Source organism: Thermobia domestica, chromosome 6 (genome assembly GCF_964235325.1).
Source record: "Thermobia domestica chromosome 6, izTheDome1.hap1.1, whole genome shotgun sequence".
Lineage (NCBI taxonomy): Eukaryota > Metazoa > Arthropoda > Insecta > Zygentoma > Lepismatidae > Thermobia > Thermobia domestica.
In genome coordinates this window covers 37,903,088-37,921,807 of record NC_137459.1, presented here as the reverse complement: position 1 = coordinate 37,921,807, position 18,720 = coordinate 37,903,088, and the positions used below count along the sequence as shown (strand labels likewise).

The window sequence follows — 18,720 nt, the reverse complement described above, 5'->3', positions numbered from 1 at the left end:
TTAGTAAAGTTTTAATACAAACTATATACGAAGAAAGTGTAATACCTTCACAACATGTGCCAAACAGGTACACTGATATGGATGGAGGGAGTGGTCCAACCTTTCAGATAGCCAATTGCATAAAAGTTGTATTTGAGCGGTATACCATTGCTGAAATGAAAAGCACATAATGTTTATTAGGAAAAAAAATTAAGCATTTATTACATTTTGACATTAGTAATATTCTACAAATTTAATTATGATTTAGTTTTGATGTATTAGTATTTAGGAACGGTAATTGCAAGAAAAGTGAGAAAGAAAATTGCACACATGCACAAATATTTATTCATTTCCTTAGATATTTGTATTAAGAGTAGTCTTGATACTGGTGTTTAGCTGCGGAATGTCAGCTTGTTTAGCTCAGAAAGGAATTCTGAAATTGTTCTGAAATTACCGTTAAAATTACTCAAAGTCAAGGGATGTAATGGAGATAGAAGCTGACAATCTCCCACGCAATTTAGAATATAATGGTTATGCTAAGGATAACTCAAATGAAAGACAACAATTACAAAATGAGAGAAAACAGGTAAGACGTGATGGAAGGCAAAAGGGGGAGAGTTACAAGACGGGACGTTAGCTTACGATAGGAATAAGCCCTATATCTCTTTTATCCGCGTCGTCCTTCGATAATTCCTTGATGGTTTGGAGATAATTGTCCAAGAGATGGACATAGTCACACAATTGTCCTGGCAGAAACGATGCCAGAATAAAGATTCCTTGATTGCAGAGACAGCTTATCATGTCTAGCTGCCAGGACGCTAATGATAGTGCTACATGCAAATCTCAAGAATGGTAACTTGGACCCACATCTGGAATGATTGTTTCCGTTGCAATGAACTTCTCACTAATCCAGAATGGTTACTTGGCTTGGGGCAACCTCTTGCTTCCAAATTGTCTGACGTCGAAATGCTTTCGGTTCGACAAATAGTACCTCAATTCTCTTCGACTATTTTCGTTAATTGGTTTTGTAGCGGGAAGAGATGACGTTAGGTTCATTTACCTTTTAGGTGTTTGTGCTCGGTAAATTCAATGTGTATGCAAAGGAATACAATGTTATGGTGCGATTTTAGTCTCGTTTTATTTCCTTTCCTTATAGGCTGATGAAATGAATTGAATTGTTTAACAAATACTTTTGTCTTTTTTTTAGGACAGCAAATAAATAAGTTTTCAGAATTTGAATAGCAAATTAAATGAATTCTAATAAAAGCTTTTAAATGTTGCTGAGTTTAGTAATAATGTACGCAGCTAATGAGTAATACATCATTCCAAATTATGTATTTCTTGACACTTTTTGACATTCATTTGTATGTATTAGGTGAGAAATTAAAATTTAGGTTATAGTAACTTTCTAACATAAAATTTCGTTAAAATTCACGAATTTGCAAAGTAATTAGTCTTTGTACTTACCTCAAAAAAGTTTAGAATCCACAACTCATCATTGACCTTGCTTCGAATTTGGTCCATGCAGTTGCGGGTGAAGTTAACATAAGCCTGACCCATTTCTTTCCCAGAACCAGACACATTTTGTAATTGCTAAAATCAAGGAACATTTATTAGTATTGCTAATCTGTAAAAAGCGTAGAAACAATATAAAAGGCATTTTTCAGATTTTTTGAAATAAGATATAATTCATATTTTTTATTACAAAATTACAATAATAAATTAATTTTTAGGAATTTGGAAAAATGAAATGAAATCTTTGAGTTTTACATTCCAGGTTTATGACGAATAGGTCAAAGGAGACGATTATGATGAGAAATGAATGAAATGGTGGAATTAATAAAGTGGAAGGAAACGGCAGAACTCCGAGAAAACCCACTCACACGGTGTTTGCCCACCACAAAGTTCACTTGGCGTGAGCTGAGATCGGACCAGGGACCCCATGCACCAGAGGTGAACGCTCTACCGCTGAACCACCGCGGCCCCTCTTTAGGAATTTGGATATCTGAAAATCTTTCACAGAATAAACATATAGCACAGCTATCTGAAAATTACAAAACAATATTTATATTTCGAACATTAACTCAACAATATGTTTTGTACAGCTAAGGGGCCTCCGGAACAAAGACAAATCTATCACATGTGAGATAAGGTGGGACAACATGTAACCGGCAAAGATGTGGGAAGAAAAATTAAAGAAAATAAAAGTAGCTGTCACATATCCAGATAAGCATTATATTGGAATAAAATCACCATCCCAGTCTAGTAACTTTATTCCAACACAAGACCAACAAGAACGCTTAAGAGCTGTTTTGCTGTTTAATTTTTTCTTACAATTTTCCCTTCCTATCTGATGAACTATTTAGTGAAAGTGCGTATATGTGCATTTTGTTTTAGTGTTATGTTTTAGTGTTTTCACCATTGTCTGGTAAGCTTATATATATATACTAGCTTTGGCTAGCTGTCCCCTGACTCTGCTTGGCCTACGGCTTTGCATTTCTTATCTGTCGACCTCTGCATCAACAGTGAATTTCGTGAACTTGCTCTTCATATTTCCTGAATGTTCCCATCCGGGAGCTTCGCCCACACACACTGTCTTTGCTCTGCCTACGGCCTCGCATCTCTTGAACCCACAAGTCTATCGTTTCTTTTCCTATTTCAACTATCTAAAATGCCCATTTAAATAGCATAGGAATATCTTCATCTCCTTTTAGACTCCTAAAATATTTAAAATATTCACTTTTGGCAATTTTTCTGTCGGTTAGACCCGGAAGGCTACAATCATGCCAAATTTCATCATTCTAATCCTGCCGGAAGTGCCTAAACATTTTGGGGTGTAAAACACGTCTCATATAAATATCATGGGAAAGATTTTTCAGTTCCCCATAAAATCACTCTACGGTTGGAAATTTTTATTTCTGATGATTCATTTAGGTAATGCTAACAAAAGCGTACAAGCATACCGAATTTCAAGTTTTTATTCCAATTCTAAGTACCTAAAACATGAGATTATCGGTCAAAAAAGGTCCATTTAAATAACATGGTGACATTCTTCATCCCCTCTTTAGACCCCCTAAAAATTAAAAATATTCACTTTTGGCAATTTTTCTGTGGGTTTGTCCCGAAAAGCTTCAATCATGCTAAATTTCGTCATTGTAGCCCTACAGGAAGTGCTCAATAATTTGGGGGTATAAAAGGTGTTCCATATAAATAACATGGGAAAGATTTTTCAGTTCCCTATAAAACCACTCTAAAGTTAGAATTGTTTATTTTTACTGATTTATTTACGTAGTGATAACGAAAACGTACAAGCATACCGAATTTCAAATTGTTATTCCAATCCTAAGTACCTAAAACATGAGATTATGTATCCAAAAAAAGACCAATTTAAATAACACTAGGAAATTTTTCATCCCCTCTTTAGACCCCCTAAAAATTAAAAATATTCACTTTTGGTAATTTTCCTGTGTGTTAGTTCCGGAAAGTTAAAATCATGCCAAATTAAATTATTGTAGCCCTACAGGAAGTGCTCAATAATTTATGTCAGCTCATGTAGTTTTATATATAGTTAGGATATATATTAGGGTGGTCCAGCATAGAATGGAAAAGAAAAAAATTTCTGATCTAAACGCACAGTTTGCCAATTTTGATCCATGTGGTCTAAATATACTGAATGAAAAATTTCATCGCAGTAAAAAATATTTAGACATCGCTCAAAGCCTTCAAATATGCTCCATACCTGTTATTTGAAATATTGAACGTATTCGCATTTAAGCGGTGATGGACCTTTTCGTTGTTTTGTACAATGCTTGTGAATTTCATCCAAAAGCAACATTTAAAGTGGCCAGGCACGTAGCCAGTTTTTCGTAATAGGGGGAGAGGGGATCCGTGGCATGAAATAACCCCGTTACAACAATATCCATTTTTAATTTACACCCCCCGTTTCTTCCACACAAAGCTGTTCATAAGAAAGAGTAACCAAACGCTTGCTGCATCTTTTTTATTTTTAACGCTAATTCTTCTTTTTCTCGTTTCTTTTTGTTTAATCCTTCCTTAATTTTTCCACTTTTTGGTTTCGAAGGGGGGTCCATACCCCCCTTGGTTACGTGCCTGAAATGGCATTTCTAGTGTTGTCATAAATATAAGACATATAAGTCCACGAATGGTAGAGAAATGGAGTTATATTTATGATTGGTATCGTCTAAAATACGGGTAAATTTCACCTAATTAATTATTCACTTCCCACAATTTTGGAGAACATAAAATGAAAATGAAGCTTACGCGTAATTTTGAACGATACATGTCATAAATGAAACTAGATTTTTCTTGCTGTCGTGCGTGGACTTAGATGTCTTATTTTTTACGCCTACAACCATAGTTTTTTTCAGAAACACCACTTTAAATCTTGTTAAAGGAATTTTACAAGCACTACGTAAACCAAGGAAAAGGTCCATCGCTCCCTTAATATTAACGTATTGTCATAAAACTTAAAACAAACAGTTAATTATCTACAATTTCTAAGTGTTTTAACAAATTTAATCGCTGTAACAACAATGAAACAAATACAAAGCAAAACAATGCTGAATAAAGAGTCCTAGAACATTGGTATTGACGTCGTCTATGCAGTTTGAGTCTAGGCTTCGAGGAGGGCAAACGTAGGCAACTGATTTTAAAGAAAGGGGTGGAAGTTTCTGTGAATGGAGATAGGGGGAAATAATTTTTACGAACTTGATCTACTAACATTCTGTACCATTTAATTGTGATATCCGGTTGTTGTACAAGTAACAGTGAAGTGGCCTGAAGTGTTTTCTTAGACTTTTCTGCAATGGCTACTCGACAGAAAACCTGTTTATGGTTAATCGGTCAACCTGAACAAAAGTTACCAGAATTAGTTCTTCCTACGAAAGGTGATGTTTTAAAAACTTTTTATCATTACCATAATCCTTTAAAAATGACAGTTCCTGGGAGTCTGAAGGCAACCACCGATGAACTAATTGGTATTTGGAACAAAGCTCGTATCCCAACAGCTTTCGAACAGAACATTGTATCCAAGATGAAGTCTTTGTTCGAAGAGTACAAGTTTCTGAAGAAAAACAAAGGTCGAAATTCTGAAACTCAGAAGTCCAAAGAAAAGGCATTCACGGAACATCGTAATCATCTCTTCGATATTGCCCACAAAGATACGGAACGTATGATAAGAATTGAGGAGGATAAAGTATTCCTGAGAGATCAGAGAAGTTGTCGGAAAATGAAGATGGCAGAGGTTGATGTTGATTTAACTCGGGTGGAAGAACGAGCGATACAAAGGGAAGAAAAAGAATTAGAGCTTACACGACAAGAAGCACAAAGACTGAAAGCATCATCAAGTACGTCACCCGTGATTATAAGCGGCATTAACGGTAGTGAAGAATATGTACATTACGATTATAACGATTACGAGATTGAAATTCCGACGTACTACATAAAGCAGCTACTGGAAAATCAAACAGCATCTGGAGAACTAGACCTTAGTGATGACGATAATGCACCTAAAAGATCATGCATCCTCCAAACCATGCTCAACTCCTTAGATGTTGCGTCAACCTTAGATCGTATCAACCTTTCGGAAAGAAAATTTACTATACTTGTGGCAGCGATTGCCAAAGCAGATGGCCGAAATCTCGACGATGGAACACTGTCACGTTCTATAGTGAAGTGAAAACGAGAGTCTCATCGGGAGACCATTGAAAAAACTTTGTGCGAGGAATTTCGTAACAGTGAAAAATCTCCCTTAGTCTTGCACTGGGATAGTAAGGTGATGAAAGATCGAACAAATAAAATGAATCCAAAAGCAACTGTGGATAAACTGCCAGTACTTGTGACAGGTTATTGCGTTAACAAAATACTAGGTGTTGCCAAACTACCATCTGGAACAGGAGAGGCACAAGCAAACGCGATGCACCAACTTGATGTTCTTTGGAAAATGCTGGATGACATTGTGGCCATGAGTTTCAATACAACAGCTGCTAATACAGGTACGATGAGAGGTGCCTGCATTCTGTTTGAACAACGTATTGGAAGAAATTTGTTGTATTTAGCTCGCAGGCACCATATCCACGAACTGATCATTTCCACAGTATTTGACACGTTGTTTCGGCCTACTAGAGCTCCAAATACTTCACTGTTTCAACGTTTCCAGAAGTTTTGGCCAAACCTTAGGCATTATAATTTTAAGGCGCTGGAAGACGAACGCCTTTCCATGCCATATGTACGAACACTGAAAAATGAAATTATCATGTTTCTACAAAATTGTCTTGTGCATAAGGAAGATAATAACTATGTTCCTCGTGATGACTATAAAGAAATGATGGAGCTTTACCTGTTGATACTTGGTGAATTTCCAAAGAAGGAATACCGTTTCAAGTCACCAGGTGCTTACTATATGGCTCGTTGGATGGGAAAGGTAATATACTGCTTCAAGATATGCCTTTTCCGCGAAATGCTTAAGCTTACAGTCAAAGAAGAAAAAAAATCTGCAGGAAGTGTGTTTGTTTGCAAGTCTCATATACGTGAAAGCATGGATTTCCTTTCCCAAGACATGCGATGCCCCCGTCAACGACTTACTTCTGTTCAAGCAGAACAAACAATACGCCATAGTGAATAAATCTATGTCTGGATCTGCAATGAACAAGTTTCGAACTCACTTGTGGTATCTTGGAGCAGAGTTAGTTTCCACTCTCACTGTTCTCTGAGAAGTTATCTTTCGAGGACAAGCGGAAAATTATGAATCATCTTAAGGCTTGTAAAGAAAATTGGAGTTCAAGAGGCATAAAACTCACAGACTTCCACAGCTTAGAAACAAAGAATCTTCATGATTTGATTAATTCAGCCTCTCTTTGCGCCTTACGTTCTCTTTGAGTTGACATCGATTTCATGTTCCAATGCGATCCCGAGCACTGGAGTAACTTAGACAATTTCCAAAAGGACAAACGAATCGTTGAGTTACTTAAAGTTGCCAACGATACTGCTGAGCGTTCAGTGGCTGTTATGTCCAATTTCAATGAGTCAATCACAAAGAAAGAAAGTGAAATGCAGAGCCTAATTCAGGTTGTTGAGGACCACAGAAAGCATGTTCCAGACGCTCGAAAGAACACTGAAAAATTACCAACTTCGTTAATAACCTTATTTTTTTCTGTTTAAAAAGACAGCAACTACATATTTAGAGGTATCTCACTTATTTTGAAATCAATGAATGGTAATTTTGGTAATAGCTATTTGCAAGTTTAAATTCATTTTGTAGGGCAAAAAGTACAATTTACTTTATAAGGATTGAATTTTTAAACCTAAAATATGTCTCGTATACGACAATTATATGCATCCTATGGCACAACTTCGTGTCGCTTGAGCGACCCCTAAATAATATCCAATTGAGTTGATATTTTGCAGTGAAATATACTTGTAGGAAAGGAACAATATTCGCAACTATGCGAAATTAAATTCGCAAAAAAATTTTTTGGACCACCCTAATATAAATACATATACTTTTGAGCAAAGGAATTCCAGCATGGGCACATATAAATCGGAACCAAATAAAATACCTAACATGATAGTTATGGACAAAATCACACTGATGAAACTAAATACTGTACACATTATCTACGCTTTCAAGACTGCGCAGAAGAAGGAAAGAGAAAGAAAACACATATATTTCTCAATGGTGGCTGTCGGTCATACGCTATTCTTTGATACGCTTAGAAGCTGTAGATTTAGTTCCTTTATAATGTTCTTTTATCTATAGCTGTCATGCAAACTAAATACTGCTCAATTTTATTTTTATTTCATTTCGATATATATAGTTAGAACGAAGGAATCTTGAAGTCAGAATTGAATATGAATTAGAAGAAAATAGTGTAAGAAGAATTTTAGCGGTGATAAAAAAAAAAAAAAAAAAAATCAATAGATACGATTTTGTCCAATAATTAGTTTTTGGGTCAGGGGCCTACAAAATTTTTGAACGGCCCTAAATTGTGTTTTCATATTTTTTTTATGGAATAAGCACATCATAGTGAGTTAGCTGATACTTTAGGTTTGGCTACAACATTTTGCATGATGTTTGATGCATTTTTGGATCAGGGGCCACAAAATTTTTGAACGGATCCTAAATCGAGTTTTCATACTTTTAAGAAATAAGCACACCATATTAAGTTAAGTGATAGTTTGGGTTTGGGTACACTATATGTAGTTCTCCAAATATAAGACCTACAAGAAAATTTTCGCCTGAAATATGTTGGATCTTTCGATCCAAAAATATAAGCACACACATTAAAATAGTACACTAATACACGTACTATTAGTGTATTATACGTACTTTAGCTAAATGTTTCATCAGATAGAAGTACTAACAAAAGAAAAGAAAAAGTAAAGGACAACAGAATAGTTCTGATGTGTGCAGGTAAGAGCCATGTTGGAATGCAGAATCACTGTGATAGTATTAGCACGCTGATTTTAACCACGAACAATTTCATCTTTGAAAATACCCACAAAAAATTAAGTGTTCCGACCTATTTGTGGGACGTTTAGAACAAATACTGTGTTCATGAGTACTTCAAACTATCCTCTGGTTTCATTCATACTACATTTAACTAATATAGATCCACGGTTAGCCAGCATTGGATCTATTCCTACCAGTGTTCGAAGTGGAAAAAAAGCAGAGGCGGCATGTTTTATTACGATTTTGACTCGACATACCGGCTATCTAAATGTTGAAATACAGTGAGGGTATAGTACTCAAAAGATTGCATTTCTATTTACATAGTGACTGAAGACCATTGGACATCTTCTCTGTAGTTACGTGAGGGTGAGGGGTGGAGGGACTTTGATTTCTCACCAACAATTTTCTGAAAAAATCTCGTTATATTGTATTATAGAGAATTATACACGAAAATGCTCAAAAACCGAGTTTTTAAATTAACAATTTCCTGCGGGAAATCTCCTGGACCTTCCACTCGACTGAGGGGTTTTCCAAACCTCCGGAAGATCCGCCCCTCTCAGCAAGACTACCTCTAAATCCGCCCATACTCAAAGCACGACATTTATATGCATTCAGGAAAGACACACACATTCATAACAAAGAAACAACTCAATATGGCACATCAAAATATTAACTAGATGAACTTCTTTGAAGATAACTCATTTTAAAAACAAAAGGTAAGAGAAAGATAACAAAAGTGTCTGTATTGTCAACTTAGAAATTATTTCTAAATAAGAAATAAAATCTTTTTACGTAGAAAATTATTCATCTATTACTATGTATAAAAATGGATTTATTAAAGATATTTAGCAACTACTCTCCAGTGGCGGTATGGCTTGATCACTGAAAACCAGAGGCGGTATGCCTTCATCAGTGAAAACCCAGAGGCGGTATGGCATACCACCGCATACCGTCTAACTTCGACCACTGATTCCTACAACAACAACTATCCAGACACGCTTCTATTGTTTCTCTTCAAGTAACCTTCTTGCTGTGGACATCTTTGAAAATGGACGTCTCAAAACTGACGTATATGTGGCTGCTACCAACAATATTCAATATCCATAAAACCCCATTTCATCAAAGTCGTAAGTTATTTTATTTTTACCTTTCTGTAAACTATCTTTAATTCTGGAGATAGAAAAAACTCGTTAAAGCTCGCTTTGCCATCAGGCTTCCTCTTCCATTTAACTTTGAACAGCAAACATACAATTTATTAGAAAGAGCTCTATTACTACTTCTACTCTGGCAATCATGTACATGGCTTATTATGTACACTTTGCGCACATCTATACATGTTAGAGACAATAACAGAATTTATTTTCTATAACATAAACAGCGGACACTGTCGTGCAATAGCCTACCAATTAAACCTTGCATTTTCCGGAAACACTCACTGTTTACAAATGTGAATTTTTGTAGCCTTTTAAATATTTATTCGTAGCATTTTTTAATATTATGTTTTGCAGTGTAATTTAGTACAATGTATTAGTGTCGTTGTTGTTAATTGTACATATTACCTGCAGGAAGAGTAATTCATATCAGTGATATAAGAGTGGGAAAATATTTCAGGCTTCCTGCATATTTATTCTTGTATTTACAATGAAGACTACAATTTACTAGGTAATTTACAAATATGAATATTGTTGGAAATTGTTTAATTTTTTTTCATAGCATTTGAGTGAACACTACTTTTGAACTGTAATGTAGTACAGTGGATTATAATGGAAACCTTGGGCATAGTTGTGCATATTGCCTGCAGCAAGACTTCTTGAAAAGTTTCCTATATACTGCACAAATTCTTGCAGTCTCCCTGTATATTTATTCTTGTATTTTAAATGAAAACTACAATTTGTAGGTGATTTACAAATATGAATATTGTTGGAGGCTTTTTAAACATTTGTTCGTAGCATTTGAGAGAACACTACTTTTGCACGGTAATGTAGAAAAGTCCCTTATAATGGAAACCTTCGGCATAGTAGTACATATTACCTGCAGCAAGACTTTTTGAAATATTTCATATTTACTGGACAATTTCTTGCAGTCTACCTGTATCTCTTGTCTTGTATTTTCAATGAAGACTACAATTTGTAGGTAATTTACAAATATGAATTTTGTTAAGGCTTTTAAAACATTAGTTCATAACATTTGATTCAACACTAGTTTTTGCACTCTAATGTAGTACACTGTATTATAATGGTGTCCTTTGGTACAAATGTACTTATTGGGCAGCAAGACTTCTTGAAATGTTTATATATACTGGACAATTACATACAGTCTTCCTGTATCTTTACTCTTATATTTTCAATGAAGACGATTATTTAGTAGGTAATTTAGAATATGAATATTATTGGAGGCTTTTTTTAAAAAAAAAATTATAGCATTTTAAACAACACCACTTTTTGCATAGTAGTATAACAGTGAATTAGAATGCTGTCTTTGTCATTTCTTATTACAATCAAATAACAAGACATCATTTCCTTAATGATACTAAAAAACGCATATATAACCCGATTACTATTCCGATTTTAGAGGTATAATTCCACAGATGCCGGCCCGCTACGTACCAGTACTATGGCAGCAGTAAGTAGGAAGTCGAAAATCTAAGAAATTCAGTAGTGTAGGGGAATGACGTGGGCCTACTGGGCAGGAGACCTGGGTTCGATTCCCAACAATTTTTTTCTCACTTTTTCTTTCTTTGAAAGTTTATTTTTATAGCATATATTGTTTGCCTATAAGCTTGACTCTATTATACATCGCATTTCATTCCAACCGCTCCTGCACACAAACTACTGAACCGAAAGGGGCACTTTTCCACGTATCTCATATATTATATCTATATACGCTGCCGACGAGACAATTGTCAATAGGTGTCAATATATATATATATATATATATATATATATATATATATATATATATATATATATATATATGTGTGTGTGTGTGTGTGTGTGTGTGTGTGTGTATGTGTGTGTGTGTTTCCTTAAAATTTATAATGTTATACTTTTTCAGTTGTGGTATAGACTTCAAACTTGGTATACGCATGTATCTAAACGACTAGTATAAAAAGGGAGATTGTTTGCAATCATTTCCGGTTTGAAGCACACACTATTCTCGCGAGACAAAATGTATTTTTGTCTCGTCTCGATACTATATCGTGGAAATGATGCTCAATGTTTTTTCCAAAATGTTTTTGGGGGGTACACTGCCTCCTTGGGGCTCTTAGAGTGCCCCCGCAGGAGACCAAATAATACGTGTATAATAGAATAATAAATAGAATATTATCAGCAGTGCCCCTGGGAATACTAACTGTGATCCCCCGGAACATTGTTTCTAAAAGAAACACTGGTGATGCCCCATCTCTAAAGCTACATATGTTTCTTTTTAAGTAGTTGAGTATCGTCTCGAAGCTTCATACGAACATACTGCCTAGTTTCGAGACCATCTTAACAGTTACCGTATAAATATATCCTTTCCGTCTATGTCTGTAATAACGAAAATATTTTGTTCACGCAATACCAACAGAAACTATTTTGCTAAAACGAAGCAACGGTGATAAGAAAAAAAACGCAAAATAAAACAAGGTTCGCCTGGAAATCGAACCCAGACCTGCTAGTTAGAAAGCAGACGCTTTACCGCAGAGCCAACTTACTACGTTGATTTCTGTTTGTTCTATTACCCTCAACATACCACGTAACAGGCCAAATGAAGGTAATTCAAAAATGTGGCAATTTTGCATTCAAGATGGCGACTTCTCCAATGATTTGTTTCTTCACTTAAACTACACATCATCTTTAATAATATGCGAGAACCTGACTTACCTACCTTGAGCACAACTTACAATTTTCATGGTTTCAAATTTTTCAGCCGCCATATTGTATCGAAGATGGCGACTTTTCCAACATGTCCGATTTTTCCCCTTACGCTGCAATCTACACATTTGAACGCAATTTCGTGTTTGTACCATATCTACAAGTTGTCTAGAATTGGACGCACCCATAAAACACTCCTAGCACTTTCTTACACCGAAGATGACTATTTCTTTCAATTTTAAGTACGCATTCGGAGACTACGCATCAGAATAAACATGCACTCGAAATTTTGAAATTCTAGCAACAGCCATTAAAAATTTCACATTTCCTCGATTTGTGCCTCCAAAAGAAAACGAATTGTAATGTTCTTTTTTCTAGCACAAACTATGTTTAGCTTCACTGCCTGACAAAATATGACGTTTCTATTATGTCTGCAACTACTATAAAAACCAGCATTTCGAAACGACGAAAAATTTCGACACTTCATTTACATGGAAAATGTTGCCTTTTTTAAGATATCGGAATTTTCCCGTTACTCACATCACATGATGAACAAGTATACGAAATTTGGTGTTTCTATGTTTTGTGGAAGTATGCGAACAATTAAGTGTGATTTTAGAGGTATATAATTCAACCTTCTCTAGAGAATCTAACAGAAACCTTAAGTTTAAAATTTGGTGCGGATACGTTGAACAGTATGGCCTCCAGACGAGCGAACACATTTACATCAGAAGGAATGGATGGACGAGCAGATGCATAGACATCCAGAAACCACTTTATCTGTTTGTAAGGACCACTAAATGCGTAAATTCGTTAAAATTTTGAATTTGATTTATGTCACGATCACCATACTTTCTTCCCTTCTATCGTCGTTCGAAGATAAAAAGTGATTTTTAGATGTCTGTTCGCCCTAATATACACTCACCTAGAGGCCATACCGTTCAACGTATCTCAGCAAAATTTTAAACACAAGTTTTTTATGAGATTCTTCAGAGGGTTATTAGAATTTTCTTTCTATCTCCCAAAATAAATGTGGTTTACTATATATATTCTCGTAAACGGCACTAACGATTTTGTTTATCCTTCATAAATCAATATTTCATTAACAATCTTGTAGCTCGATTCTCTGGGAAAAATCCAGAAGGAATGGCTTATTCTTGGGGTGAGTTATTCTTGAACGATTTTCTCATAACAAGAATTTTAGGAATGATATAAAAAATGCTCAAAATATTGTGATCTTGGCTAATAATTACTTTCTGGATCAGGGTCCACAAAATTTTTGAACGGCCCCTAAATCAAGTTTTCGCATTTTTTACGGAATAAGCACATCATACTGAGTTAAGTGATAGTTTGGGCTTGGCTACATTATATGTAGTTCACCAGATATAAGGCCTACAAGAAAATTTTTGACTGAAATATATTGGATCTTTTGATTCAGAAATAGACAGAGAATTTTGTTTATATTTCATAAATAAATGTTCCATTATAAAGCCTACAATAAGGCGTATTCATTAGCAATAGCCATGAGAAAGTCTACAAGGGGTAGTTTGCTCTTGGAGATAAGCTTTTCTTTTTTCTCTAAAACTGTGCAGGTTCTCTAAAATTTTTTTACGGCTTAAATAAATATTTGATTAACAGTCCAACAATACCGCATAAATAATTTTGCATAAGAAAATCCACAAGGGTAGTTTGATTGTGGTTAGTTTTTTTCGACACAAAGTTTTCTGAAAACGCCTAATTGTGTTTATATTTTGTAAATAAATATGTTCATAAATAACTACAGCATGATATGATCCAATTAAGGAAGTGAGGTCGTGAAACATTATTGCGGCAGCGCTTACCTTTCATTTTTATTTATTTTCTACTAGCAGCGTTCACCCCGCTTCGCTGCGGTCACCCCGGAACGCAATAAACTTTGTTACTTAGATAATTTTTACTTTTTCGCTTTCAAGTGATATGATAAAAACCATAGAAGATTGCACTAATGTTAACATTATATCGCCTGTCATTTATGTTAACCCGCCCCGCTTCGCTGCGGTCACCCCAACCCGCCCCGCTTCGCTGCGGTCATCCCGGAACGCAATAAACTTTGTTACTTAGATAATTTTTACTTTTTCGCTTTCAAGTGATTTATAGCGCCTGTCATTTATGTTAACCCGCCGAGTCACAGGGTCATGCGGGTTGCATATAAGTACGTTTATTTTTATACCTATGATGAACTAATAACAAAGGATTTGTACGTATGGACACCTGAATGGTCAATTATCTCAAGACACTGGTAATTGAAAATTAAAGTGATATGATAAAAAACATCTAGGGTCCACAACCTAACAACCCCCCAAAAATGAAAGAAATCGGTTCAGCCGTATTAGCGTGATGAGCGGACAAAGGATTTTTTGTACGTATTGACACCTGATTGGTCAATTATCTCAAGACACTGGTAATTGAAAATTAAAGTGATATGATAAAAACCATCTAGGGTCCAAATCCTAACAACCCCCCAAAAATGAAAGAAATCGGTTCAGCCGTATTAGCGTGATGAGCGGACAAAGGATTTTGTGCGTTCTCTTTTATATATATAGATATTTTTATTTTATTTTATTTTATTTATTTCTCTATTTTATTTTATTTTATTTTATTTTATTTATATGATTACGAACATAATTCTAGGTACAGCTGAATGCCGTTTACACTGGAATATCTAACAAATCTAAAAGATAATAATAATAATAATAATAATAATAATAATAATAATAATAATAATAATAATAATAATAATAATAATAATAATAATAATATATCAACATCTAAAAATAACAAAAAAGGTTGGCAATAGCTGACTAGAATTTATCCATTTAAAATGATGTCGCAGTGCAAAGTTATATGCAGCTTCAGAATTAAATAAATCTACAGGTGTAGGTGACATTTCGTTCTATAACTTAGAAAGCCTGTAGAGCAGAGAGCATTAAACTATTGACAGTCTAGGTCGTACTATATGAAAAAAAAAAAAAAAAAAAAAGTCTGGTGGTGGTTGTGTGAATAGAATTCGGAAATACAATTCTGAGAGTAGCTTTCCGGACCTGAGTTGGCCATGTGTGAGTTTGTACAGATATTTGAGGTCACTGATTTTATGACAAGTTTCAGGTAATTGAGTATTTAGTGTTCGTAAGTATTAGCGTATCTGATGAATTTTCCAGCGAAAGAACTTATAGTGTGATTGCGTTTTCTCTATTTTCTGATACATATACTAAATGAGAATCTAAAATCTGAAATTCTAGAAAGTATAATCGTAACACACAATTCTAACACAGAATGTTACAATACATTTGAAACTGAAAAGATAAAGAATTATTAACCAATAAGAATTAAAGAAAATTTGGAGAATGAGTGGGGGAACCTACAAACAGGCATTATCTGTCTTTGAAATAAGCTTTATGAAGCTGAAAGAAGAATAAAGATGCTAAAAACACAAGATTCATACTAATGCGTTCCGTTAAGAAGTTTTCTCGATTACAAGCCTTACCGCAGGCTATTAAAATCTACAAAACTTTACAAATTCTTAATGAAAAAAATACTTTTTGAAAGTATATTAACAATTCCGTTATTAACAGTTAAAAGTAACTTTTTATTTCCGGGTTGAATAAATTAAGCTCAATGAAAATTTCGTTATATTAAATATATTAATATTCACGGGACAGCGAATATTTTCAATTAAGTACATCTGTTTGTTTACAATATTTTCTGTTTCATTTTACTTACCGTGAAGCTTAAAATGGAACCTATTAAACTTCCTTCATCATAACGAGACAGTTTAGAAAGAGTTGTTTCCAAAACTGAGACCAGCTTGCTAATCATCCCCTGGGTCATGTTACCTGACGTTTTTTCTATGAGATCGTCGATTTTTGTGTGGTACTGGTGCTAAAATGTAGAAAAGTGAGATAAACGTTATAAATGAAGATTATCAGTGAAGAAATTACTGTATTGAAAAAGTAACAACACAATTCATTATGATGTAGAACAATAAAATAGCTACAGAAGATCGGAGTTAATTCTGAAAACTGTTAATGAGAAACTGCCACTATGTTTAGGTTTATTATACGAGGTATGATCAGAAAGTAAGTTTACAAAACCTGCAGTGAAGCGTGCATATATTATTTCATACAACCAATACAGCCAACAAATAGTACACAAATTAGGTTATTTTTCGACATCGTTTCCATATCGGTTGAGACACTTGTCGCATCATGGGATGAGTTTGTCACGTTGTCACAAAGTGTTTCACCTCCTCGTCTAAAGCAAAGTGACGGCCTCCTAGGTACTCTTTCAAGTGCGGAAACAGGTGAAAGTCGTTTGAAGCGAGATCCGGGCTATAGGGAGGATGGTCAATAATGTCTAAGCGAAACTGGTTCAACAGCGTGTGGTCTTCTAAGCTGTATGCGGGCGCGCGTTGTCATGTCTGGGATGACGTCGTCGGTTAGAAGTCCTGACCGTAAATCTCTACCAGCTGCCAGTGAATTTAAGCTGTGATTGCATGTTTCGCTTACAGAAATCGAATAACTGAGCGGACTTCTTCACGAGACCAGTTTTCGAAACGAGTCGCCATTTGTGTCTATCTACAACTAGCGTCATAGATAGCGGGTAGCTGAACCTCTGCACTGTTGCCAACTCCATGTATTACAATTACCGCACACTCCTCATTTCTCTACAACAGACGAAACTCTAGAAATATCGGCCTTGTAACCTTAGTTTCTGATCCTTCCTCGTAGAAAAAATATAAATCAATTCTCAATTACAAATGTACTTGATAATTTGTTGGTTAGATTGGAGTTTAGCGTTTCTTTCAGCAGCGAAGTTACATGAAACGTGGACCTACAGCTTAATGTAGGATCCAAACCACATGAGCTCCCACCGGGAATCGAGCGAACGCTAAGCTAAAACCACGAGGAAGCTCTTAATAGAAAATTGGAAGAAACTATCCCCGTGAAGGATATACAAAATTATGTTAAGAATGGTGGAGGTTGTAATGATCCTTAAAATGGTTATCAGGTGGACCTTAGAGATGCCAAGAAATATTATTGTATTTCAGGTTTTTCCTTGAGTAAATCTTGTTAATGATTTTCAAAGAAAAAGAAAAAAAAATATTGTTTCTGGTAATATTACTATCAAGAAATAGAACAAACACATTCTGAGCTTTTATTTGCAAAAAAAAAAAAAAAAGTATCTAAAAAGCGATGAAGAAACAAGAAAGTTATTAGATATTGAATTTGCAGAAAAAGATTTTTTTTTAATGCTTCCATTTGTAAGCAATGCTCTGCCTCTTTCATAGAAAGCTAGTATGTGTGACCGCATGATCTCAGCAAGGAAGACTTTGTATTTGTGCATCTCCTCGTACCGCTCAACCTTCGTTAAGAGCTGAACGATTTGCAGGGGTCACAATGTTCTGAAATTATTGCAATAGTCGGTGTCTACTTCAGCCCAACTGGTGTGACTGAATTGTGATTAAACAATCTTGATAAAATGGAAATTGGCATAGTTTGTTATTATATGTTATAGTTTGTTATAGTTTGAAGACGGTTATACAGAGAAGTCAGATTGAAATAGTTAACATAGCATAAAATGTACCAAAACACTTTACTTACCATATTTCTTTATGTCAGATCAACTTCACATTCAGACGAGGAAATTCTGCTGGATTCATTCTCAAGTGAAATCTTTAAAGTTGCAGAATAAAAGATGAACTAAAATCGAAATCCGAAAATTTATTTCAAGACGCCCTCTTGTTCTAGATTCGATGTTTCTAACTTGATGCAGAAAGTAGTATGGTGCAAGTTGCGCGGTTTCGTTTACCGAATTCTCACTATGAGAGATGAATTCTTTCACAGCCTAGGGATAAAGTTGCTTTAACGCAGCCACAGTCCAAGATACACAGTAGTCGAGTTAAAAATTAATGTATGTCTTATGGATGTCTCATGAGAAAGCAGTTCCCACAGAAATTAGGTCAGTCTAGGTAAGTGAGCATGCCAGTGGGTTTTAATGTATTTTTGTATTTGAGAGCTGTTTCCCAGATTTCCTTAAGCTTATAACATAACGCATTGGCTACAAGATTCTTATTCTTCGCTGTTGAATTCTTGTGGAGAACTTCAACTCAAAAAGAGACCTTGCCTTTGTAGAATTTTGCTTCTTGCAAATACCAACTCATATTTAGTGGTAAAATTCTCCCTCAGTGCTATCATCGTCTCACTAGCCACCTATGAACTATGTGAATGTACTTTCTTTTCTGTGACGTAATTCAGTGCATAATTTACTTGAACGTATAATTGTAAAAATGTAGTGTTTGTGAAAACCTAATATTTTTAAAAGATACTTTTGTGATTCAAAACAAATAAAGATGTTACAGTGAAAAGAAATGAAAATGAA

The 18,720-nt window shown here is 35.0% G+C and overlaps 1 protein-coding gene across 8 annotated transcripts in view; it reads right to left on the bottom strand.

Annotated features, from left to right (window-relative positions):
* Positions 1–18,720, bottom strand: part of Cadps (calcium-dependent secretion activator 1) — a 794,056-nt gene that overhangs the window by 16,306 nt on the left and 759,030 nt on the right. For all 8 annotated transcript variants that reach the window (XM_081761521.1, XM_081761520.1, XM_081761523.1 and 5 more), the window contains 3 exons: positions 16,063–16,221; positions 1,447–1,572; positions 46–150 (listed from right to left, as the gene is read on the bottom strand). In XM_081761521.1, coding sequence (XP_081617647.1) covers positions 46–150; positions 1,447–1,572; positions 16,063–16,221 — 390 coding nt within the window. The remainder of the gene's footprint in view (positions 1–45; positions 151–1,446; positions 1,573–16,062; positions 16,222–18,720) is intronic.